The following is a 23,519-nucleotide window of genomic DNA, read 5'->3' on the forward strand; positions in this document are numbered from 1 at the left end:
CCGGGGCGGGCGGGTGGCGGCTGTTTGTCGCCCGGCGCTCGCTCGCTGCTGGCTCGCTCGCTGGCTCGGTGGGCGGGCGGGCGGCCGGCGCGATGTCGGGCGAGGACGGCCCGGCAGCGGGCCCGGGGGCGACGGCGGCGGCGGCGGCGGCCCGCGAGCGGCGGCAGGAGCAGCTGAGGCAGTGGGGGGCGCGGGCGGGGTCTGAGCCGGGCCCCGCGGAGCGTCGCGCCCGCACCGTCCGCTTCGAGCGGGCCGCCGAGTTCCTGGCGGCCTGTGCGGGCGGCGATCTGGACGAGGCTCGCCTGATGCTGCGCGCAGCCGACCCCGGCCCCGGCCCCGGTGCGGCGTCCGACCCCGCCGCCCCGCCGCCCGCCCGCGCGGTGCTCGACTCCACCAACGCCGACGGCATCAGCGCCCTGCACCAGGTCAGCGCCCCCCACCTCCGCCCCGTGTCTGCGCCACCCGGGCATCCTCCGTTCCGGGCACCCCCACCCCCCAGCCACCTCCCCTCCCCCGACTCTGCCATCTCTTGAGGGCCCCGCCTGCTCCGTGGCCGCCTCTTCTCTGTCATCCGCGCTGTCACCTCGCTCCTGTGCATCTTCTGCAGGTTGCTTGCTTCCTTTCCAGGCCGGTGCTTGCTGCGGTCCTCCAGGCCTGAGGTTTCAGCCTCCCGCAGTCCGACTTGACCCTCCTCTTAGGCTAGGCCCAGGTCCTCCAGGGTCACTCCTTTGAGGGTCCACCTTGTGCCTTGCTCTTCTTCCTGTGACCCGCGCTGTCCGTTGCGGCCTCAGGATGGTCCTTTCCCTTGTAGGCGGTGTGTACCTCTTTGTCCCTGGAAGAGGCGCTCTCTCTGTTGGGTCGTCCCGTGCTGTCTTTATCTCATCCCCTACCCTCCACCTCTTAATTCAGTTCTCGATTCATCCCCTTTGGGGGATCTTGTCACCTCTTAGAGAGGTTTCTCTTGGACGCTCCCTTTCTCTGTCCGCATTATTTGCCTCTCTGGAAACTTCTAAGCATTTAATCGTCCAAGCTCTGAGCTACTTCTGTCTCCTCTTGTTTTGGTTTGTTGTTGCTCTTCCCGAGAACGCTCTGTTTGTTGTGTAGCCCAGGCCAGCTTCAAACACAGGTCCTTGTGTCTCTGCCTCCTCGTTTGTGGGATCACAGGCATGGCCACTCCACCTATCATCTCTTGGACGTTATTTGGGCAGCAGCATCTTCTTTAAAAAACTATGCCCTCTGTCACCTTTTAGAACCTACTCACCAAAACCCTGGGCATCTCAGACACTGGGATTTTTTTTTTTTAGTGATCGGTGCCTGAGAGTGAGGACCATCTTGTGTTGCCTGTATTTTTCTGTATTTGGGATGCTTTTATCTCTCCATCATCCACAGTTGGGATCACCAGGGACAAGATTAGTCACACGAGAGTCTCCATCCCAGCTCTTCCTCCCGGTCAAAATGTTGGTTCAATGTCAGTCTTCTTTCATGGCAGCCTCCATCTCCTGGGTTGTCCTCGTCTTGCTAGGATCCTCATAGTTCAGTTACTGGTGGAAATGGGGTTCTGGGAGGAAAGCCCTGCTGCTCGTGGGGGTGGGGACCTAAGGGAGGTAGAGGAACAGCAGTCAGAATCCTGTCTGTCCTGGGCTGGGATGTCGCTTAGGTGGTAGAGTGCTTGCCTAGAAAGCAGGAAGCCTCAGGCTCCATCCCCGGTACCACAGAAATCAGGTGCTTGGAAAGTGAGGCAGGAGGGTTGGAAATACTGTGTCAGCTTCAGCTGCACATTGACTTTGAGGCCAGTCACAAAAACAAACAGAGTCAGTACTGACCTAATGTCAGTTTGGGTGTCCACTTCTCGTCTCTTGTGTCTTGAGTGTCTTTTCTCTGTGCTCCTTAGTTCTCTTAGCTGTGGGACTTGGTCACCCCGTCCCCAGAAGGACTCTATGGTCAGAGGGGTCATGTTGAAAACTTCCTTTTGGGTTTTGGGGGCCTGCCTGAGCTTCAGTGTGCCCTGGGAATTTGCTCCCAGGGCTGTCTGGGGCATTTTCCTCTACAAACAGCGCAGGTACTTTTTCCCTGAGGACCTTCAGGGTGTCTGCGACTTTGACCAGTCCAGGAGATCAGCTCAGGCTGATCATCTGATCACCAAAGCCCCTGGCCCTCCTGAGCTTTCCCTTCTGACTCCATCCCTTTCCCTGGCTCTGCTGGAGGCCCCTAGAGCACCCTCTCTGACAGGAACCTGTAACCTCAGGCCTGGCCTGTCAGGCAGCCTTCCAGGTAGGCCTCTCCTCCCACCATGGAGAGACCTTGGTGAACTGACTCTTTGGGGCTTTGCAGGGGGCTTGGGAGACTGGGAAATCGGGTTCAGTGAGAGCAGTGGGCGTACAGGGCCTGTCCACAGAGGGAGCTGGGGTTGGAGTGGCGAGAGTGTGGTGTCACCTCCTGGTACTGCCCTGGCTGCCCTGAAAGTCCCTGGAGCTAAACGGGGACATTTGGCCACCCAGTCTGGTGATTTCTCCACCTTGGACTTTTTAGTGGTTTTGATTCTAAACCCTCCTGGGGGCATCAGCCTCCTGCTGTGGTGTTTCCTAAGCCCCAGCCTCTACCTTAGCAAGGCAGGGACATTCCTTTCTCCTCCCCTTATCCAATAATTGCCTTGTCCCATAATGGCTGTGAGTTGGGTCTGGAGTGGGTAGGGCTGGGAGTTAAGAATTCTAGGTTTGAACAGGGAAGCGATTGGGAGCCCAAACACCTGGGTCTGAGGGAGGAGGACCAGGTCCGGATCCCTAGGTCTAAGGAAGGAGGATTGGCTAGAGTTCTGCATCTGAGGGAGGAGGAGGTGGGTCTGGATTCTTGGGTCCCCAGTGCCCAGCCTCAGGCATCTTTCACATGGATGCCCGTACCCAGCCAGGTCCTTGAAAGGGAAAGGCCCATCTGCCTCCTTGCCCCCCCTCCCATCACCATGACTACAGGGTGGAAATAAACTGAGCCCAGAGTGAAGCCCAGAGTTCATCCCGTTCCCAGGGCACGTGTGCCCCCCCCTCCCCCCTGCAGCCTAAATTTCCATGACTTCATGCTCTTGGCCCTTGTGGCTTCCTTCCCTTTTCTCTAGACGGATGAGCTTGAAGAAGGGGTTAATTTTCACGAGGACCCTGGGTCCGGACCTAGCCCCTCCCTAGACTCAGTGGTGCCAGAGTCCAGCCAGTGTCATCAGGGATTGAGACCAGCTCTCCTGTGGCCCTGGGTGCTGTGCTGGCTAGGGTGAGGCCTTCCTCTCCCCGAGCTTTCAGTTTTGAGGCTGAGGAGGCGGGCATGTAGTGTGGAAAAGATGTTCTGAGGAAACCTGTTCACAGTAGGCCCTCAGTGACCCAGAGCTTTGTCTGCTTGGATTCCTGGGCACAGGGAACATAGCCTATTCATCCCTTTTGGGAAATGTGCCCCAGACCCCTGACTCTCTCTGGGATGTGCTGCATGTGTGTCTCTTTGGGGTGACATCTTTTTTTCCTGTGCTGTGGATGGAGCTCAGGGCTCGGTGAGCATTTTTCCACTACCTAGCTTGGATATGGACTTTATTAAGCGTCTGTGGTCCTGGGTTCCCCAGGAGATGATTCCTGGGGTGTGTCTGCCCAAGGTGCCCTGCCCTTTGGAAGAATATGGCTAGGCTCTGGGGCTCCTCCGTCTCACAGAATGTGTTTAGCAGTCACATGCAGGGATGGCAGCCCCGCTTGTTCCATGTTCAGTCTGCCTTCTGGAGCCTGCTCCTAGTCTCGGTGAGCTCTCCATGTGGAGGGGACGGGAGCATGGGGTAGTCAGGGTGTCTCAGGCAGCGGGTGGCTGGAGGAACCCTGAGAGCTGTGCCAAGGCCATCGGCGCTGCTCTCCGTACCCTCACTGGCCCTGGGTTCCTGGCCCTGCCTTTGTAGACATGTCCTTGTTGGGCCTCTGGTGAGATGGGAGCTGATGAGCCTGTCCCCGCCCTCAGGCTTGCATAGATGAGAACCTGGAGGTGGTGCGGTTCCTGGTGGAGCAGGGTGCTACCGTGAACCAAGCGGACAACGAGGGCTGGACGCCTCTGCATGTGGCTGCCTCCTGTGGCTACTTGGACATTGCCAGGTGAGGTGGGGGTTGACGGGCAGGGCTTGGGCTGGGTGTAATGTCCAGGCCTGGCAGCCCTGACCTTCTCCGGCCCCCAGGTACCTCCTGAGCCATGGAGCCAACATTGCCGCTGTCAACAGTGATGGAGACCTGCCTTTGGACCTGGCTGAGTCGGATGCCATGGAGGGGCTGCTGAAGGCAGAGATCGCCCGCCGAGGTGGGCCTATGGATTGAGAGCTTTGGAACCTGGGAGTCTGGGCTCAAAGGCCTAGCCCATTTCCTTGGACTCTGTCCCCTGTGAAGTGAGAGTGGTACCTGTCCCCAGGGTACCCTAGACACTGTCAGACAGAATACGAGCCCTAACTGCTAAGAGTGGGTCTGTCACTTCAGCTCCGAGGAACTGAGGGATGGAGGTACTGTGAGCAAGGGCCTGTCCAGGAGTAAGGAGCAAGATGGCTAGACTCCACCATGTGTTAGGAGGGACTGGAGCATGTAGTGGCTTCTCTCCTGAGCTCCTATCATGCTCTGGTTTCTTTTGATGGGAACTAGGAGCCCCTTGAATCTCCATGTCTGGCCCTATTCATTTTCCTGGGTGGGGTATGTCTGTTCCTAATAGCAAGTTCTTAACAGGGCTTGTGATCCCTCTCCGCTTGCCTGAAAAGTTAGTGTCCAGGCCAGGTGTGGTGGCACATGCCTGTAATCCCAGCCTTGGGAGATGGGGGCGGGAGGGTCCTGCTCCCCGACATGGTAAGTTCAAGACCAGCCTGGGCTGCATGAGACCCTGTCAGCACACAAACCAAACAGTATCCAGAGCCAGCTGGGGCGTAGCTGGGTGCTGTCAGCTCTCTAGTGCGGGGCCTGGAGGGAAGGGGACCAGGAAGCAGGCTGGGCTGGGGATGCCATGCAGCTTAGCAGTCTTTCCGGGGACATAAGACGCCGCCGGTGTACCCTAGATTCAGTTCCAGACTGGGGAGCATCCACTTAGAAGATAGGAGGGGACAGAGGACAAACAGATCACGGGAGCCGTAGTCTTGGCTCCCCTGTCCTTACAGGTTACCACCAAGGATGGAAGGGCATGGGCTCACCATGTTGGCGTATTGAATTTCAGGTGGCTGTGAGTCACTTGGGGATGCTTGGTAGCTAGTGGGCACCGAAAGATGAAGGTCAGAAGTCAGGAGCCTCCATGGGTGATGGTAGAGCAGGAGTAACAGTGGTCGAGCTGAGCTTCCTTCCCGTTCCTTTCCCTGATTCTATTTTGGTAAAACTTCAGACTCAGAAAAGCTGCCTCAGTACTATGACAGCCACCGGGCTCCATCACAGAATTTGTTAAATTATGTATGCGTGTTTGTCTGCGTTCCATGGGTGTCTGTGAAGGCCGGAAGATGGCACTGGGTCCCTGGAATTGTAGTTACAGATGGTTGTGAGCTGCCCTGGGTGCTGGGACTTGAACCTGGGTCTTCTAAAAGAGCATCCAGTGCTGTTAACCACTGGGGCAGATCTTCAGCCCTGTTATATCTTAGAGACAAGGTCTTGCCATGCAGTCCGGCTGCTTTGGCACTCACTACGGAGATCAGGCTGGCTTTGAATTGGAGCAATCCTGCCTGAGCCTCCTGAGTATTTAGATCGTATGTGTGTCAGCACTCCATCTGCTGCTTTGTAAATCTTTTATTTTTTACATTTATTTAGTTTATCATGAGTGTGAGTGCTCATGCACTGTGGCGGGGGTGGGGGTGGTGGTGATGGTGGTGGTCAGAGGACAACTTATGGAAGGCTTCTCCTTCCACCATGCGGGCCCTAGGGATGGAACTCAGGTTGTCAGGCTTGGTGGCAAGCACCTTTACCTGCTGAGCTAGCCCGCCAGCCCTCTGGCCCACCAGTGGTTTTTTATAATAAAGCAGCTTTTGGGGCTGTAGTTAACACGCCCAGCAGTTTACCCATTCCAAGTGCAGTTCGTGGTTGTGCAGTGGTCCAGAGTTGTAGAGTCCACACCACATTGATTTCAAAGCATTTTAAAAGTCACCCTCAGAAGAAATCCTATAGTTTTTAGCTCCTTTCCTCATCCCTCGGCAGCCTCTAAGGCCTGCCGTCTTCAGGGACCTGTCTGTTAGGGACAGTTCCTAAGATGGAATCGCGCAGTTTAAACAGATGTCCTTTACTGTTTGTCCCGCTCTCCTCCTCTCCCTACACACAGGCATCAGTACCTTCCTTGTTCTTCCCTTTCCAGCCTGCCCGCCTCCCTTCCATTCCTCTGCCACTTGGAGACTATGTTGCTGATGTTGTAAACTCTGCCCCGATAATGGGGAAGCACCTCCCTCAGCAGGCCTTGCTGCGTTACCCCCTCCAGCAATGAGGTGGGCAGCCTGGGGCTCTGACCTCCATGCCCCAAGGTCGCTTGTTGATGTGGCCTGAGCTTCTTCCCCTTTCCTGTGCTGATACAGCATTTCTCAGTTTTCAAATGGGGTGTTTTCTTGCCTGATGAATTGTGAGTTCAAGGCCTCCCTGAACTACAGAGGGAGTTCCAAGCCAGCTTGGGCAATTTAGTGAGACTGTTCAAAAAACAAACAAACAAACAAAAAAAACACAACAAAAAAGCAGGAGCTGGAGAGATGGCTTAGCCCCTGAGAGTGCTTTCTGAATTGACGAAGTTCAGTTCAGAGCACCAGCTCTAGCTCCTGGGGGATCCCACACCTCTTCCAGTACCGGAACACATACGTGCATGTCCCTGCACTGATACACAGGCACACATAATTAAAAACAGTACAAATAAATAAATAAAAAAAGGAGGGGACTGGATGCTACTCAGTGGTAGAGCACTTTCTGATCTTGGGCAAGGGCCCAGGTTCAATCCCAGGTACCACAACACAACAAAACTGGAGATGCAGACCCACAATACAATCTTTTTATTAATTAATTTAGTTAGTTGGCCTAGGCTGCTCTGAAACGTACTGTGTAGTACGGTGGTCTTGAGTTTGAGATCTTCCTGACTTAGCCTCTTGTGTGCTGGGATTGTAGTAGTGTGTCTCCATGTCTGGTTCTCTTATTTATGTTTTGTGGAGTTGGGCAGTGAGAAAGCTCCCTAAGGCATATTTACAGTAGCCTAGGGCTTGGGCGTGGCTTAGTAGTCCAGCCTGAGGTACTTGGTGTAGTCTGTGAATTCCATCCTCAGGACCAGGGAGGGTACGAAGTCCATCAATGGCTAGAGAAGCAAAGTGTGGTCTATTCAGATAAAAGGATGCTGTTCATCCTTAAGAAGGAAGGAAACTTGACACCTCCAGTGGTGTGGATGAGACTTATGGACCTGCATGAAGTAAGCCAGGCACTCAAAGACAAGGGCACGGTTTCCATTTGCGTGGATACCAAGAGTAATCAAAATCATTCATAGAGACTGACCATCAACTGTGGTTTCCAGGTGCTGACAGCCCTGGGAGTAGAGCTGGGTGTGGTGGCTTTAATCCTACCACATCCTTTAATCCTGGCTCGGGAGGCAGAGCCAGGCAGATCTCTGAGTTCGAGGCCAGCCTGGGCTACAGAGTGAGATCCAGGACAGCCAGGGCTACACAGAGATTCTGACTACAAACTAAACAAACAAAAGGGTGGAGGGGGAGCTGGCTGGCTGGCTTAGTGGGTAAGGATGCTTGCTGCCAAGCCTGACAACTGAGTGACCCCTTGGACCCACGTGGTGGACCAGAGAACTGACCCTCCAAAGTGCTCTGTGGTTCTCACCCACATACACAAGTAAATGAGTGTAATAAAGATGGGGAAGAAGAGTTGTTTAATGTGTGCAGAATTTCAGTTCTTTGTATGCTTGTATGTGCATGTATGCATGTCCACGTGTGTTTGGAGCCCGTAGGTCAATCTGGAATGTTCTTCGGGAGCCGTACACCTTGTTTTTGAGACAGGGTCTCTGCCTAGCTTCCATGATTGGGCTAGTTTGGCTGGCCAGTGAACCCAGGGATCCTCCTGTCTCCACCTCCCCAGTGCTGGGATGTCAGGTGCACCGTCGTGCCCGGCATTTACAGGGTGCTGGGTTGAACTCAGGTTCTCACGCTTGTGTGGTGAACCATGTACTCACTGAGCCATCTGTCTGTCCAAGCCCTAGAGTTCAGTCTGTGGGGATGGATCCCTAGTGCCACCAGCTGCTCTGGCCTCACTGTCGATCCGCTCTCTCACTGTGGTGCTTGGCAAGGCTCCGAGCATTGCCGGCTGACGCCTGGCTGGAGCACATAGCCTTCCTCCTCAGTGGCTGAGCCACGTTCTCTGTGTGGCACTGGCACATGACCTCACGTCAGTCCTAGAGCCCATCACTGTGCAGGAGGACTTGTGGCCCTGTGACTGGGCTTTGAGCAGAGTCACACTGAAGCCATGTGGGCGAGGAGAGTCAGGATGTGGTTACCCAAGGAGGAAGAGTGGGTGCTGCCAGGTCCTAGTGGTGCTGTCGTGGCCCAGGCTGTAGGATCAGGGCCCTGCAAAGACTCTAAAGCACAGTCTCCGTGGAGGAGGAGCCCCCTGGGGACAGGGTAGGGCAGATGAGGACTGCAGCACGCAGAGACAGGCGCAGTGGACTGTGGTAGTTAGAAGCACAAGCTAGCGGAGCAGGACGGCTGTGTCTGGAGGGAGTGCTCGGGCAGGAGTCGAGCACGGTGGATGGCGCACGGTGGACGCTGCACGGTGGACGCTGCGGACCTGAGCGCCTGTCTGCTGGCACTTGGACTCCGAGGTGCCGAGTGCACAGGAATGCAGCTCAGTGTTGACTGTCGGGGAGACTGGACGGTGGAGGACGCCCTGGTTTATAAGCAAGTGGTCGCAGCAGGGGTCAGCTGACCCTTCCTGCAAAGGGCTGGACAGTACGTATTTCAGGCCTTACAGGGTGTACGGTCTCTGTTATAATGGCTTTACCAGCTGCTGTAGAGGGAAACGAGCCAGGGACAGGATGAGAAAAAACAGACGTGGCTGGATGCCATTAAAGCTTTATTTTCAGGCTGGTGAGATGGCTCAGCGGGTGAGGGACTCACCACCAGGCCTGACCCCCGGTCAGTCCCTGGGACCCACTCGGTAGGAGGAGAGAACCGACTTCTGCAGGCTCTTCCCTGACCTCCATGTGTTTGTGTGAGTGACATACACATTCGCACAATCAAGTAAATGTAATAAAAAGTTTTCTTACAGCAAATTCAGTATTACACAGACGCGCGCACGCGCGCGTGCGCTCCATTTTCAGGACTGGAAATGTAGCTAAATCAGTCGAGGGGCTTGCTGCACATATAAGGTCCTGAGTTCGGTTCCCCAGCAACCACATAGCCAAGCCCACCAGCACCTGTAATCCTAGCAGGTGTGGGAGAAGGCATATATAGAGGATCCCTGGGGTTTGCAGGCGGTAGGTCTAGCTGAATCAGCGGGCGGCCCACTCTCAAGACATAAGATGGAGGGGCCAGAGGTATGGCTCGGTGGTTCAACTCCTAGCACCCACATGACACCTGGAACTCCAGTTCCAGAGGAGTCTGACACCCACTTCTGGCCTTTTCAGGCACCAGCACCCATGTATACAGACGTACACAAGGCAACACACCCATACACATAAAATAAAAACCCAAATTAACCAGCCAGCGCAAGACAGCCTATATAAGAAAAACTGGATATTCAAACACAAGCAGGTCTAGGCTGCGTGGAAAGCACAGGGTACCCTTGAGCATGCACAGAATACTGGCTGGTGGTTGAAGAAAAGCAAAGGAACTCCACCCTTTCCCTTCCCTGCCACAGGAGGATGGAACTGTGGGTGACTCCCTTTAAGGAAGCAGGAGTCTGGGGAAGAGGGCGGTCCTGGCCTCCCTTACCCTGTTCTCTAGGACTGACTGTGCTGCAGATGGACTCTAGCCACACATTCTTGAACTCTGCCGCCATCGCAAGGGAAACCCTAGTTGGCCAGCAGATGCAAGGCACTAGGACCCGGCTGCCACCAGGTAGCACCAAGCCGCAGCTGGTGTCTAGATGGAGTTGGCCTTGGCTTGGGATGAGAAGGAACATCTTGGATCTCATTCAAAGCTTCATGGTGGAAGTGTACAGTATACGTGTTGAGGGGAACAGTTGGTCACCTTGGTTATGAGGGAGCGTAGTGAGGCTAGAGAGGAGCCCAGTGTGTGTGGAGGATTGAACTTGGGGCCTTACGTTTCTAGGCAGGCATTGGACTAAATCCTGCTGTCTGATTTTTGAGACAGGATCTTGCTTTGTTAGTCCAGCTGGCCTTGAACTGGTGAGTCTCTGCATTCTACCCCCTTGTGTTGGCTTTGTCTCATGTACGCTGGGAGCCTAGCCTTTAATGGCTGAACCAGCTCTCCAGCCGGGTTGTGTTGGTATTTAAAGCCAGGTGGTACCCGGAGGCCTTGGCCAGTGACGCCCAGTGGAAATCCTGGGTGACCCACAAATGTAGTTTGAAACTTCCAAGTCACAGGCTGGGGATGTGGCCTAGTCGGCAGAGTGCGCATCCGATAAGCATGGTCCTCGGCACCGCGGGAGCTAGGTGTGGCCGTGCAGGACTGCAGTCCCGCACTGGGAGGTGGGGCAGGAAGACCAGAGGGCATCCTCCGCTTCTAGTGAGTGTGAGGCCGTGTGGGCTCTGTAAAACGCATCCGCGCACACATGCACACACACGCCCCAAACAAAAACAGACCCAATATTCAAATCAAGTGCAGTCAAACCAGTAAGGGGAACTGGGGGGATGGCTCAGCCAGTAAAGATGTTAGATGCACCCAAGTTTCCATCTCTAGAGCCTTTGTAAAAGCTGGCGGCACTGGTGCACTTCTGTACTCCCAGTCCCTAAAGTGAGGCGGGAGAATTGTCTGATGGCCTAGAGTACACCGCACAGCAGCAGAACTGAGACCCTGCCTCAGCAAGGTGGGGGACAAGACTTGACTCCTGAGAAGTGCCCTCTGACCAACCGCCATGGCATGTGCGCTCAGAATAAAGTTTACAAACAATTGTTCACGAGTGCCCTTACCATTTTCCTGTATTTTGAAATCCCAAGTACACTTTACATCCGCAACACATCTCAGTTTCGAGTGCTCGGCAGTTCCCCGTAGCTGCCAGCTATTGTACACAGCAGCTTAGCTCTGTGGAACTTTGGTAGGTGAAAAGTTTCACAACTGTAAAAGCAGGCAGTAGTGACCTTCCCTGGAGAACACAGAACATTCTTTAACAGAGACCATTTTGCTGTGATCTCGGTGAGTTCATAGCACTGGAAGAAATGAGGATCCCAGCGAGGGTTGGAGTTGTAGGGTAGGCCTGCAGCCGCAGCTCGGCTGCCTGACTTTATGTTGCCCTCTTGGCATGTTTGAGGCAGGCCCTCACGCCGTAGTCCTGGCTGACCTTGAACTTGGAGCAATCCTCCTGCCTCAGTCTTTGGAGTGCTGAGAGTACAGGTGTGGGGTGTAACTCCTAATCTCAGCTTTCAAGAGGCTGAGATAGGAGGATCACTATGAGTTTGAGGCCAAGGTGAGCTCACAAAGTGAAACCCTAGCTCATGAAAGGAAACAAAAACCAACTTAGAATTTAGTTTCAGGTCAGAAGCTAAGTGCAGGATAATGATGTTTTCTTTTCTTGATTTTATTTATTTATGTGTGTGCACACATGCAGAAGTCAGAGAGAGGACAACTTGTGGGAATTTACTCTCCTTTTTTACCTTGTGTGTCCCCAGGATTGAAATCTGCTCGTCGGGCTTGGCACTTGACACTCTGAACCAAGTCACTGGCCCTGTGTTATTTATTTTATTTGGGGGTGGGCTTGAGACAGGGACTGTGTGTTTTCTTTTTTTCTGTGTGTGTGTGTGTGTGTGTGTCTGTGTGTGTGTGTGTGTGTGTGTGTGTGTGTGTCTATCATGTGTCTATGGGTGCCCACAGAGGCCAGAAGAGGGTGTCAGATCCCCTGGAAATGGAGTTATAGTTGTTTGTGAGCTGCCATGTGGGTGCTGGGAATCAAACCCGGGTCCTCTGCAAGAGCAGCAAGTGCTCTCAACTGCTGAGCCATCTCTCCAGCCCCTCCCCTTTGTTGGCTTTTGACTTGGGGTCTCTCTATGTAGCCCTGCTGGCCTCCTGCCCTAGCTTCTTGAGTGTGGGGTCCCAGGCACGCAGCTTACCAGTGTAATGTGCTAAGGTATCGACTCACTTCTGTTGTGGGACGGCAAGGTGTCAAACAGCTGCACATCTGGGCAAGAACGGAACTGGCCCTAATGACACAAATAGTTTGTGAAGTAGCTTTTGTTGTTGTTGTTTTTGTTTTTTCGAGACAGGGTTTCTTTGTGTAGCCCTGGCTGTTCTGGAACTCATTCAGTAGACCAGGCTGCCTCAAACTCACAGAGATCCACCTGCCTCTGAGTGCTGGGATTAGAGGTGTGCGTTACCACCCCCATCAGCTTTTGTGTTTTCTAAGACAGAATCTGACTCTGTAGTCTGGGTTGGCTTGAAACTCAGTATGGATCTCAGGCTCTTCTCAGATTCATGACGATCATCCTGCTTAGGCTGAATGCTGGAATTAGAGGCATGAGCCACCACATATAACTACATGGTGAAGTCTTGTTTGGTTTATCACACTTAGAAGGGAAAAGAAAGCAGTAGTGACAGTGTGTGAAGGTGCTGGATTATAGATTATAGTGGGAGGGATGGGGAAGCTTAGATGGAATCAGGTGCAGGGTTGCTCGGGATACTTGAGGTTTTGTATTGAAATACATAAATGGGGTACTGACGCACATGGGTCAAGACCTGGGGTTTCCATTCCTGGCCTGTGTCTTAAAGCCCCTCGGTGGTGCCCAGGTCTGCAGAGAGCATAGTTGGGAATCACTGGGGTAGTCCAGGTCTCCCAAGTCCAGGCAGGGACCTGGATGAAAAAGACCAGTTGAGACTGTAGCTGGGGTTTCCTAGACCATCCTGTGTGCATCCACCTGTCACCCACCACTCTGTTCCCCAGGTGTGGATGTGGAGGCAGCCAAGCGGGCTGAAGAAGAATTGCTGCTTCATGACACAAGGTGCTGGCTGAATGGGGGTGCCATGCCAGAGGCCCGGCACCCCCGGACCGGGGCCTCTGCTCTGCATGTGGCTGCTGCCAAGGGCTACATCGAGGTGATGAGGTGAGCGAGGCCGGAGTGATTGTTTTATGTCTTGAAGCTTCTTGGGGCTCTTGTCCTTTTCTTCCTCTAGTTTACATACCTAAAGCCAAGTATTTCCCTCTCCCTAGCTGTACTCAAGAGGTTAACAAGTGACATTTGTTTGTGTGTGTGTGTGCGTGTGCACACACATGTACATATGTAGGCAAAGCATTCATACACAAAAATAAAGTCAGTCTTTAAAAAAAAATTGTCATTAAACAAGGCATGGTGGTGTATGCCTTTAATTTCTGCACTTGGGAGGTTGAGGCATGATTGCTGTGAGTTCTAGGCTAGCCCAGGCTATCTAACAAGAGCTTGTCTATATACATACATATATACATACGTACATGCTTGATATGGTATTATACACCTGTAGTCACAATACTTGAGAAGCAGAGGCAGGAGGATTACTGGAATTTCAGGCTAGATTTGTCTACAAACTGAGTATGAGGCTAGTGCTTTATAGTGGGATCCTGTTGTAAACAAGCAAACCCCCAAATTAAGATGAGCCTGTCAGTCTTTCTGCTTTCCATGCTGGTAAGGGTGTAGGCAGTTCTCAGGCAGGACTTAAGACCTCGAACCACCCTAGACTTACAGCCTGTTTGCATAGGTCTGCTCCTGAGGGAGAGGCTTCAGCCTCTGTAGTTTCAGGATGAGTGCCAGGCCTGAGACTGAGCTCTGAGCCCACCCCTTTTGGTGGATGGGATGCCCTAAGCACCAAGTGCACAGGCTACGCCCGGCTCAGCCACACCTCCCTTGAGGGTGTTGCCTATTGTGACTGGTATCTCCTGCCATTGCATCTACATCCCAAGTCAGCAGGAAGCAGAGGCAGAGGGGGCAAATACCTGTTCCTTCTCAGGAGAACAGTGCTGAAGTGTGTGCACCACTTAATGCCTGTGCTCCATTACCCGTTCTCACCACTGACCATTCCTGATTGCAAGGGAAGCTAGGTTTGTGTGGTGTGGGTGCGTGCACATTTTTGTGTGTGTGTGTGTGTGTGTGTGTGTGTGTGTGTGTTGTGTGTGTGTGTGTGTAGAGGCCCGAGGTTGACATGTAGTATCTTCTCTAGTTGCTCTCCATCTTACGTGTTGAGGCAGTTCCCTGGCTGAACCCTGAGCTTACCTTTTTGGCAAGTTTAGCTAGCCATCTCCCTCTAAGATTTTCCTGTTTCTGTCTTCTTCCCATTGGAATAACAGAGGGGCTGCCATGTCCACTCAGTCTTTATTTCTGTTTATTTATTTATTCTCTCATATTACATCCAGACCGCAGTTTCTCCTCCCTCCACTCCGCCCAGTTCCCCTCCACCCCTCCTCTCCCCAAGATTGATTCCCCCGTTTCCCTTCAGAACAGAGAAGGTATCTCAGAGATGTCAACCAAACACAGCATAACAAGTTACAGTAAGGCTTGCACACCCTCATGTCAAGGTTGGACGAGGCAACCCAGTAGGAGGAAAGGGGTCCTGAGCACAGGCGCAGGAGTCAGAAACACCCCCAGTCCCACTGTTCGGAGTCCCACAAGAACACCCAGCTACACAACTGTAACGTAGATACAGAGGACCTAGTGGAAACCCATACAGGATCCCTGGTTGTTGCCTCAGTCTCTGTGAGCTCCTATGAGCCCTACTTAGTTGGTTCTGTGGGCCATGTTCTCCTGATGCCCTAGACCTCTCTGGCTCCTATAATCCCTCCTCCCCCTCTTCTGTGGGGTTCTCTGAGCTGTGGGTCTCTGCATCTGTTTCCATCAGTTGCTGGGGGAAGCCTCTCTGATGACACTTGGGCTAGACACTGGTCTGTGAGTATAGCAGAATGTCATTAGGCATCATTTCATTGACTTTTTTTTACCTGCTCCCCAGTAGTAGTTGGTTCTACCCTAGGTCTCCAGGCTGTCCAGCCCCCGGTTCCTGGCCATCCAGGCAGTGTCAGGCATGGGCTCCCTCTGTGGTGTGGGCCTGAGTTGGACCAGGCATTGGTTGGCCTCTCCCACAAGTTCTGTGTCACCACCACCCCAGCACATCGTGGAGGCAGGACGAATCGTAGGTCACAAGTTTTGTGGCTGGGTTGATGTCCCAGTCCCACTACTGGAAGCCTTGCTTGGTTATAGAAAACAGTCGGTTCAGGCTCTGTGTCCTCCATTACTAGGAGCCTTGCTAGGTTCACCCTGGTAGAGTCCAGGGAGTTTCCCCTGCACCGGGTTTTCACATCACCTCAAAGTGCCCCCCATTGCAGTCATCTCTCTCGGTCCTCTCTCCCTCCACCCACTTATCCCCCGCCTGATCTCTCCTGTTCCCATCCCCACCTGCCCCGTTCCGCCTGCAAAATCCCTTCTATTTCCCTTCCCAGGGATTCCATGCACCCCCCCACCACGCCTCCTTGTTACTTAGCATCTCTGGGTCTGTAGATTGTAGCATGATTGTCCTCTACTTAACAGCTGATATCCACTCATAAGTGAGTACATACTGTGTCTGGTTTTCTTGGTCTGGGTCACCTCACTCGGGAGGATTTTTTTTTCTAGTTTCATCCATTTACCTGCGATTTTCATGACATCATCATCATCATCATCATCATTATTATTATTATGTGCATTGATGGCTTGCCTGCATGTATATATCTGTGTGAGGGTATTGGAACCCTTGGAACTGGAGTTAGAGACAGTCTTGAGCTGCCATGCAGGTGCTAGGAATTGAACCCGGGTCCTCTGGAAGAGCAGAGCCATCTCTCCAGTCCTGATGTCTTTTTTTTTTTTTTTTTTTGAACAGCTAGCCACTCAGTTTTTGTGGATGCTGGTGATCAGAGCGCCTGTCTTTGTGTGCTTAAACGCTCTGCCCTGAGCCGTCTCCACGGTCCCTGGGGCTGTCAAGTAGAGAGAGTGTGTCGATGCTGTGGTAGTGTCTTTCTCTTGTCACAGAACTATCGGTTCCGGCACAGGGGCTTTCGGTTCCGGTCCTCAGTGGATGCTTACCTGGAGTCTGCCCGTGACGGGCTGGGTGTGCCTCGGGGACAGAGCACTTGCCTGGCACAGTCCTGGGTTCCAGTCCCAGCCCTGCCTGGAAAAAAATTCAACTTCAAAATACAACTTCAGTGTTTGTTTATTGGTCTTTCAGTGAAGTACCTCCTGTTGGTCAAGGATGGCCACTAATTGGTTAGTCTTGAGTTCCTAGTCTTCCTTCTTCACCGTCCTCTGGGGTCAGAGGTGAGAGCCGTCGCGCTTGCTTGCTTCTCTCCTGCCTTTTCTTCTTCCTTTTTAAATTGAGACAAGGTCTTGCTGGGCACTCCTGACTAGCCTGGCACTTGCTATATAGCCTAGCCTGGCCTTGCACTTAAAGCTGTCCTCCTGCCTCAGCCTCTGTGTGCTGGGATTGCAGGTGTGAGCCATCACACCGAATTTAGTAATTTTAGGATAGCCCCTTTGTGTGGGTTTGTGTTTACATTCCTCTTTTACTGAATTTACAGTTATTTATTACTTCTGACTGTACTAGAAGTCTTTCTGCTAGCCTTCTCGTTGAAGTAGAAGTAAATATTTACTTGATGTCTGTTAGGTGCTAGTCTCCTGGGCTGGTCTCAGACTTCCCATCCTCTCAGCTGTCCTGGCATTTCAGATGTGTGCCCACCATAGCCACCAAGAGGGCCCTGATAGGCTGAGTCATTCTGTTCTGAAGGCTGTCTGCCCACCGAAGCACCTCTGACTCGCTTGTGTGGTGATGTGGACATTGCCGCCAGCCCTCTGGGGAGTGGCCGCGTCCCGCTGAAAACTTTGGCTTCTAGACCAGCGAGATAGCGCAGGGGGACGAGTGTTCTCCACACAAGAGCCTGGCCACCGGTGGTGGAAGGAGAAAACCAATCCCTCTGTCCTCGGGTCTCCATGCACGCTGTGGCACATGTGCTCACATTTACACACATCATACACACATGGACACATGCACAATAATAGTAAATAAAACTAAGTGTATAGGAAGAAAACCTTGGCCTTGGGAGGATATAGTAGCGTGCAATAGGGAGGGCCCTCTGCAGAGTTGGTGGTGTAGAAACTGCTGGGTGACAAAGTGCTGATGGATTAGGAGGCTGACTGGGTGAAATTCTGGAGCCACGCTGTTTTAGAGTACTGGTTCTCCACAATGACCAGTACCTACCTACACCAGAGACAAGCCCAGCATGCCCAGTGGGCTGGGGGGTGGGGGCTGGCAAGGATGGGGGCAGGGGAATCTTGGGAAATGTGAGGGAGGGTGGGTCTCCAGGCCAGTCAGGACCTAGTGCCTTGCCGCCTGTCAGGCATCTCCGCCCCCCTGTGCTTGTGCCTTCCTCACTGGCCCAGGAGGCCTCGGCCCCTGCTGAGTTTGGAGAGGGCCAGCTTGTCACTTTCTGGAAGGTCGTTAGCTAAGCCAGGCTGGCTCTGCTCCAGCAGTCTGATGGTTGGGATCTTACCGTTCTGTGGTAGGGCTGTCCTTCTGTTGGAGGAGGTCGAGCAGCCTCTCCAGACCCTACCCTCTGATGCTACCTGCTTCTACCTGTAAGTTAGGACTCCAGGGATGATGTCTCCAGTTGTGGAGAGGGTGTGAGGGTGTGTGTGTATGTGTGTGTGTGTGTGTGTGTGTGTGTGTGTGTGTTGCTTCACATTGTGGAGAACCAGTATTCTAAAACAGCGTGGCTCCAGAATTTCACAATCCCTTCAAGGGTCATATCCTCTTCAGGAGCTGGGGTTAGTGGGGAGTCTTGGCCCACCTCATCACCTCTCACCGCTGCTCTAAGTCCTTTAACGTGGGGGACTTAAGAGTGGGATCCCTGTGGTGTGAGGGGCCTTTTGCAGGTGTGATTTGTAGCTGCTGCTCCAAGGGAGGGCTCAGTTGTGCAGAGAAGCTTGGGCAGGACTGGTTGACAGCCAGTCCAGTAACGTGTGGGTGTTGCTCAGTAGTACTGTGGCCACACAACAGAACTTGAAATCAGCCATTGGCCTAGCTTGACACTTGACCCCAGCCTCCCTGGCCCTTAGGCTGCTACTCCAAGCTGGCTACGACACAGAGCTCCGGGATGGAGATGGCTGGACACCCTTGCATGCAGCAGCCCACTGGGGTGTGGAGGACGCCTGCCGTCTCTTGGCTGAGCATGGTGGGGGCATGGATTCGCTGACCCATGCGGTGAGGGCCATGTCAGATGGTGGGGCAGGGTAGGGGGAGAAACCCCCACATCATCATCATCTACCTCCTTCCCCTCCTCAGGGGCAGCGTCCCTGTGACCTGGCTGATGAGGAGGTGATGAACCTTTTGGAGGAACTGGCCCAGAAACAGGAGGACGTGAGTCTCGATTCTAGTGTGCCTCTTTACTTGGCAGCTCTGAGGAGGTAACAGTAACTGGGAGGGCTGTCATCATCCTGTGTCCCTTGACACCCTCAGTCCTGGGACCTGCTCTTCCCACATGGTAGCCCAGCTCTGGTGGAGGGCTATGAGCAGGGCACCTCTGGGTATCAGGAGGAGGTGAGGCTGTGCCCAGAGTTTCCTGCCTGCTCGTTGGGGAAACAGCTGTGTGTGGCACAGGATGAACCTATCTCCCCCTCACCCCCGACACTGTTTCTAGTTAGCACTTTTGCTAGGAACATGGAGAGTGAAGGGATCGTGGATGTGGGCCCCAAGCAGATGGCCTGGGCTAGAATTCCATTATTTAGTGAGGTGGCCTAGGCATTGGGGGGCCAGCCAGGAAGAACCATTGCAGACCTTCTCCAGAGGTGAGCCCTGTGGCACACTGAGATGCAAGGAGGGCATGGGCAGGTGGTGTTCCGGGTGGAATACTGCTGTGACAGGTCAAGGGGTCATGACAGCAGACTGTTTAGTCTGAGACGATGGCCACTGTCGTTGAGTTGAGAGCTTGCCTATGATCACCATGAAGAGCCACCTGCCTTGGCCTTGGCTGCCAAGAGTTGACCAGCATCCTGTATGTTGTGAAGGGTAGGAAGGAGGTCTGAGCAGGTTGCTTGCTCCTGGGAAGCAGGAGAATCCCTCTGGGAATGAGACTGGAGGCCAGTGGCCGTGGGTCAGCAGTGTGCTGTCGGGATGCTGAGTTCTCGTGTTTGCAGGACCCTGCGTAGAGTGCAGAGGTGGCATGGGGGCGGCCAGCAGGTCCAGGAGGGACTGTGCTCTCTGCCCTCCCCAGTTGTCCCCTTCCATCCTTGTAGCTTCGGAACCAAAAGGAGGCCTCTCAGAGCCGAGGCCAAGAGCCGCAGGTGCCCTCAAACAGCAAGCACAGGAGGTAAGAGGTGCCTCGGCTTGGGGTGGGTGGGACTCATCCCCGGACTTGGGCTTGGACCCCCTGCCCTTCCCCTAGGAGCTCCGTGTGTCGTCTGAGCAGCCGTGAGAAGATCTCCCTGCAGGATCTGTCGAAGGAGCGCCGGCCTGGTGGGGCAGGGGGCCCCCCTCTTCGGGATGAGGATGAGGGAGAAGAAGCCCCAGCTGGTAGGGATTCTAGACTCCTGAGTCTGAGGAAGAGGGTGGGCCTGGGCTTCTGGGGACCCCGAATATCAGAGGCGACTGACATCTCCTGTGACCTTCATTCCTGTTCGGCACACAGACCACCCACCTGTGGAACCAAGAGCCCTCAATGGCGTGTCTTCCCCTGTGTCCTCCAGCCCCAAGAGCCCTGTGGTGAGTCTGAGCACCCGGAGCTGATGTGAGGTTTGGGGCGATGGGTGGGACACGGTAAATACTTCACCTCCCGTCAGGAAGGTGGCCTTCTGCCTTGGCTCCTAGGTCCTGGTGGACAAGGAACTGTTTTTTTGGTGGTGCCCGCCCTGGCTGGGGTTTACTGTGGTTCTCCTGGAGTTATGCTCTGAGGAGAGAGGTCATTGCTCTGCTCCGCAGTGAAGACTTCTTCCTCTCCCAGCTGCCTGAAGAGGCTCCCTTCTCCAGGCGCTTTGGTCTCCAGAAGACAGGGAGCTCTGGTGCCCTGGGTCCCTCAGAAAGGAGGGGTGCAGAGGGAGTCCTCGGTCTGCAGCGCTCAGCCTCCTCTTCCCTCCTTGAGAAGGCCTCCTCTCAGGTAGGTGTCGGGAAGTGTGAGGTCCAGGCTCCTGCTGTGGACCAGAGAAGACCTCCTCTGTCTCCCCTGTCTCCGCAGGCCAGGGAGCCCCGTCTTGCCAGAATAACTCCTACCCCTGCCCGGAAAGTGCCAGAGCCCTCTGCCCTGTGAGTCCAGGGGCTGGGGCAGTGGGACAGAAATGACTCATCAGCAGCCATGACTGTTTATTCTCTGTGGTCTCTCCCATGCCTGGCACAGAATGCTGGCTTGAGGAATATTTGCTGATGAATGAATCCATGCAGGTGTGAGGCTGCCACGCCTCCTTCTTTGGGTCACTCCGCTCCACCCTCCAGGACGGAGTCTGGATCCCCAGTGAAGCCAAATGTCCTCTCGGCCTCTGCAGCACCCCCAGCTGAGTCCAGGGATCGTCGGAGGTAAACGGGTAGGGGAAGGCCGTGCTGAGACGCAGTGTTTGGGGGTCTCATGGGCTCTGGGTGGGCTCCTGGGGTACTGTTTGTCCAGTTGAAATGTTCTCTGCCAGAATGTGCAGGTGTCATTCACAGTGTGACAGCACCCAAGGGACATTCTCTTGAGTTCAGGGTTCTCCACTTAGGTCCTACCAGATGCCTGTTCGAGATGAGGAGTCTGAGTCTCAGCGGAAGGCTCGTTCCCGCCTTATGCGACAGTCTCGGAGGTCCACACAGGTGTGGGCTCAGTGCTCTTGAGAGAGTCTGGGGGAGGAGGCTGGGGTCTGTGCTCTTGGGTCTGAGGGAGGAGGCTGGGCTCAGTTCTCTTGAGAGAGTCTGAGGGAGGAGGCTGGGGTCTGTGCTCTTGGGTCTGAGGGAGGAGGCTGGGGTCTGTGCTCTTGGAGAGTCTGAGGGAGGAGGCTGGGGTCTGTGCTCTTGGGTCTGAGGGAGGAGGCTGGGGTCTGTGCTCTTGGGTCTGAGGGAGGAGGCTGGGGTCTGTGCTCTGGGTGAGGGGGGGGGGGGTGTTGGGTCTGAGGGAGGAGGCTGGGTCTGTGCTCTTGGGTCTGAGGGAGGAGGCTGGAGAGGAATTGTGTCTGTCAGAGTCTAGGCCCTCTTCCCTGACTGTGTCCTCTCTGTCAGGGCGTGACTTTGACAGACTTGAAGGAAGCCGAGAAGGTGGCAGGGAAGGCCCCTGAGCCAGAGCAGCCTGTCCTGCCCAGCTTGGTAAGTAGGGTCAGGTGAAGTGGGTGGGTGGATCCTGTCGCCCTGTTTCTGACTGTGCTCCTCCCTGTTAGGACCCTTCTCAGAGACCTGGGGTCCCCGGTGTGGAGAATGCGGAGGGCCCTGCCCAGAGAGGTGAGGTCGGCTTTCTGGGAAGTCGCTGTTCCCCGGGGAGCCATCCTATCTGTCCTATAAAGTCTTTTTGTTCACGGGGCTAAGTCAGGTTCCCTGCACAGTAGGCAGGGCCCCTGTGGTGGCCTCTGGGCTGATTCCTGCTGATTCCCTAGCAGAGGCGCCCGACGGGCAGGGCCAGGGACCACAGGCGGCCAGGGAGCACCGAAAGGTCGGCCATGAGCGGAGGGGGCCAGCAGAGGTAAGGATGTTGTGTGGAGGGAGGCGGGCCGGCACTGAATGGAGACTCAACTCTCTGGGCTCCTCCGCAGGGGAAGGAGGCGGGGCCGGCAGACAGGAGCCTGGAGTGCAGGTAGGCTGGGTCATGTATGGGGTTTGGGGCACGGCTCTCCACAGGGCCGGCCCCTAAGGCCTGTAGCTTCTGTCCAGCACTGTGGATGGCGGCTCTACTGCCCGCAGGCAGCGTTCACAGAGAGACCTCAATCCAGAATCCAAGCAGGAACACGAAGAGCCTGATGGAAGCTTCCGGAAGGTGCAGCACCCCATCCCATGCCCCACCCTCCCCTCCCTGTTCTGGCTCCTGCTGATGGCCCACATCTGGCCCCTTCCCTGACCCTTCTGAGCCTGCCTGCTTCCTCTGTGTTCCCAGCTGTACATGGAGCTTCGAAGGGAGAATGAACGGCTTCGGGAGGCCTTGACAGAGACCACCCTGCGGCTGGCGCAGCTCAAGGTGGAGCTGGAGCGGGCCACACAGGTGCAGATGCTGAGACCCCAGAACCAGCTGTGCTGGGGACAGTGAGAGGCAGAGCTCCCGTGGCAAGGGCCTGGCCCGGCTGGGAGGTTGGAGGGCTCCTCCCCCTGGGGTCAGGGCTCTGGCTGGACCAGGAGTAAAAGGTAGCTCCTGACACCCCGTCTTCTCTGTCCTCACCAGCGGCAGGAGCGCTTTGCTGAGAGGCCCGCCCTGCTGGAGCTGGAGAGATTTGTGAGTTTGGGCTGCTGGGGGTGTGCCCACTGTGTCCCGGCCTTGCCCTGCCTCCTGCCCTACCCTGCTTCTGAACCGTCCCCACCCCTTGCAGGAGCGGAGGGCCCTGGAGCGCAAGGCTGCTGAGCTGGAGGAGGAGCTGAAGGTGAGTGGGCTTGTAAGTGGCCGGAGCCCAGGCTGCCCAGCGCTACCGGCTGACTCCACCCTGTTCTTAGGCCCTGTCCGACCTCCGGGCTGACAACCAGCGGCTCAAGGATGAGAACGCAGCCCTGATCCGCGTCATCAGCAAACTGTCCAAGTGACTCCGGAGAAGTTCCCGCACCGTATTATACAGCTGCTTTTGACACACGCACCCTTCCCCGAGTGAACATGAGTGACAGGCTCCGGGGGAGTTGTTGAGAAGCCATAACCTCCTCCCGGGACCTCAGAGCCGGGAGGAAAGCACAGAGTCCCCAGGAACCAAGGCGGGGCTCTTTGAGGCCAGGATGGAGGTGGGAGGCTGAGCCAGGTAGGGAGATGTTGCTGAGAGTGGGCAGGCACCAGAGATGGGACCAAGAAGGAAGCAAGGACCAAGAAACACAGGATCAGTATTCAGGAGCAGAGTGGCTGCCCCGGGGTCCCACCTCACGTGTGATGCTACCCAGCACCCCTCCCCCTCCCCGGCAGGGATCCAGGAATGTGCCAAGTCCCACTGGCCTGGCCAGGTGGGCCTGTATATAGGGTCCATGTGCAATAGGGAGGGATGTCTTCTATTTTTGCTGCCTCCTTCCCACCCACTGTCTGGGGAGGGGGAGAAGGTATTTTTGAGACAAAGCACAGGCACCACAAATAAAGTCGTGACATTGCCACTCAGCAGCCACTTGTCTCCCGCCGGGTGTGGCCCGTTTCCTGCTTGTGTGCTCAGGCTGTCTGACTTGGATGGAGTCCAGTGGGTGGTGAGACACATGCTCCCAGGTGTGGGGAGGGCACCTGCTAAAGTGAGCAGCTGGAGCAGAGGGCCCAGATGAG

At 54.9% G+C, this 23,519-nt stretch overlaps 1 protein-coding gene across 3 annotated transcripts; it reads left to right on the plus strand.

Moving 5' to 3' along the window:
* On the plus strand, window positions 1-23,366 carry Ppp1r12c (protein phosphatase 1 regulatory subunit 12C). 3 transcript variants are annotated; one of them, XM_028863502.2, is made up of 22 exons: window positions 1-425; window positions 3,976-4,106; window positions 4,187-4,305; window positions 13,038-13,197; window positions 18,199-18,343; window positions 18,425-18,499; window positions 19,375-19,448; window positions 19,524-19,651; window positions 19,767-19,840; window positions 20,079-20,231; window positions 20,310-20,377; window positions 20,513-20,644; window positions 20,824-20,914; window positions 21,317-21,400; window positions 21,472-21,532; window positions 21,688-21,770; window positions 21,841-21,881; window positions 21,959-22,061; window positions 22,179-22,283; window positions 22,461-22,511; window positions 22,606-22,656; window positions 22,727-23,366. In XM_028863502.2, the coding sequence occupies exons 1-22, from the start codon at window positions 93-95 to the stop codon at window positions 22,811-22,813; spliced, it is 2,349 nt and encodes a 782-aa protein (XP_028719335.1). In that variant the 5' UTR covers window positions 1-92; the 3' UTR covers window positions 22,814-23,366. The 3 variants fall into 3 exon arrangements, with proteins under 3 accessions (XP_028719335.1, XP_028719334.1, XP_028719336.1); XM_028863501.2 differs by having other exon boundaries at window positions 78-425; window positions 21,685-21,770; XM_028863503.2 differs by having other exon boundaries at window positions 78-425; window positions 20,564-20,644; window positions 21,685-21,770.
* Window positions 23,367-23,519: the final 153 nt, after the last annotated feature.

This window comes from Peromyscus leucopus, chromosome 1, assembly GCF_004664715.2.
Source record: "Peromyscus leucopus breed LL Stock chromosome 1, UCI_PerLeu_2.1, whole genome shotgun sequence".
NCBI classification, from domain to species: domain Eukaryota; kingdom Metazoa; phylum Chordata; class Mammalia; order Rodentia; family Cricetidae; genus Peromyscus; species Peromyscus leucopus.

Excerpts from the sequence above, each read along its gene's own strand:
- Ppp1r12c (XM_028863501.2), top strand. The coding sequence starts at position 93 with ATGTCGGGCGAGGACGGCCCGGCAGCGGGCCCGGGGGCGACGGCGGCG. Across the intron at positions 22,062-22,178 it reads CTGATGGAAGCTTCCGGAAG|CTGTACATGGAGCTTCGAAG; the intron begins GTGCAGCACCCC and ends CTGTGTTCCCAG. Across the intron at positions 22,512-22,605 it reads TGCTGGAGCTGGAGAGATTT|GAGCGGAGGGCCCTGGAGCG; the intron begins GTGAGTTTGGGC and ends CACCCCTTGCAG.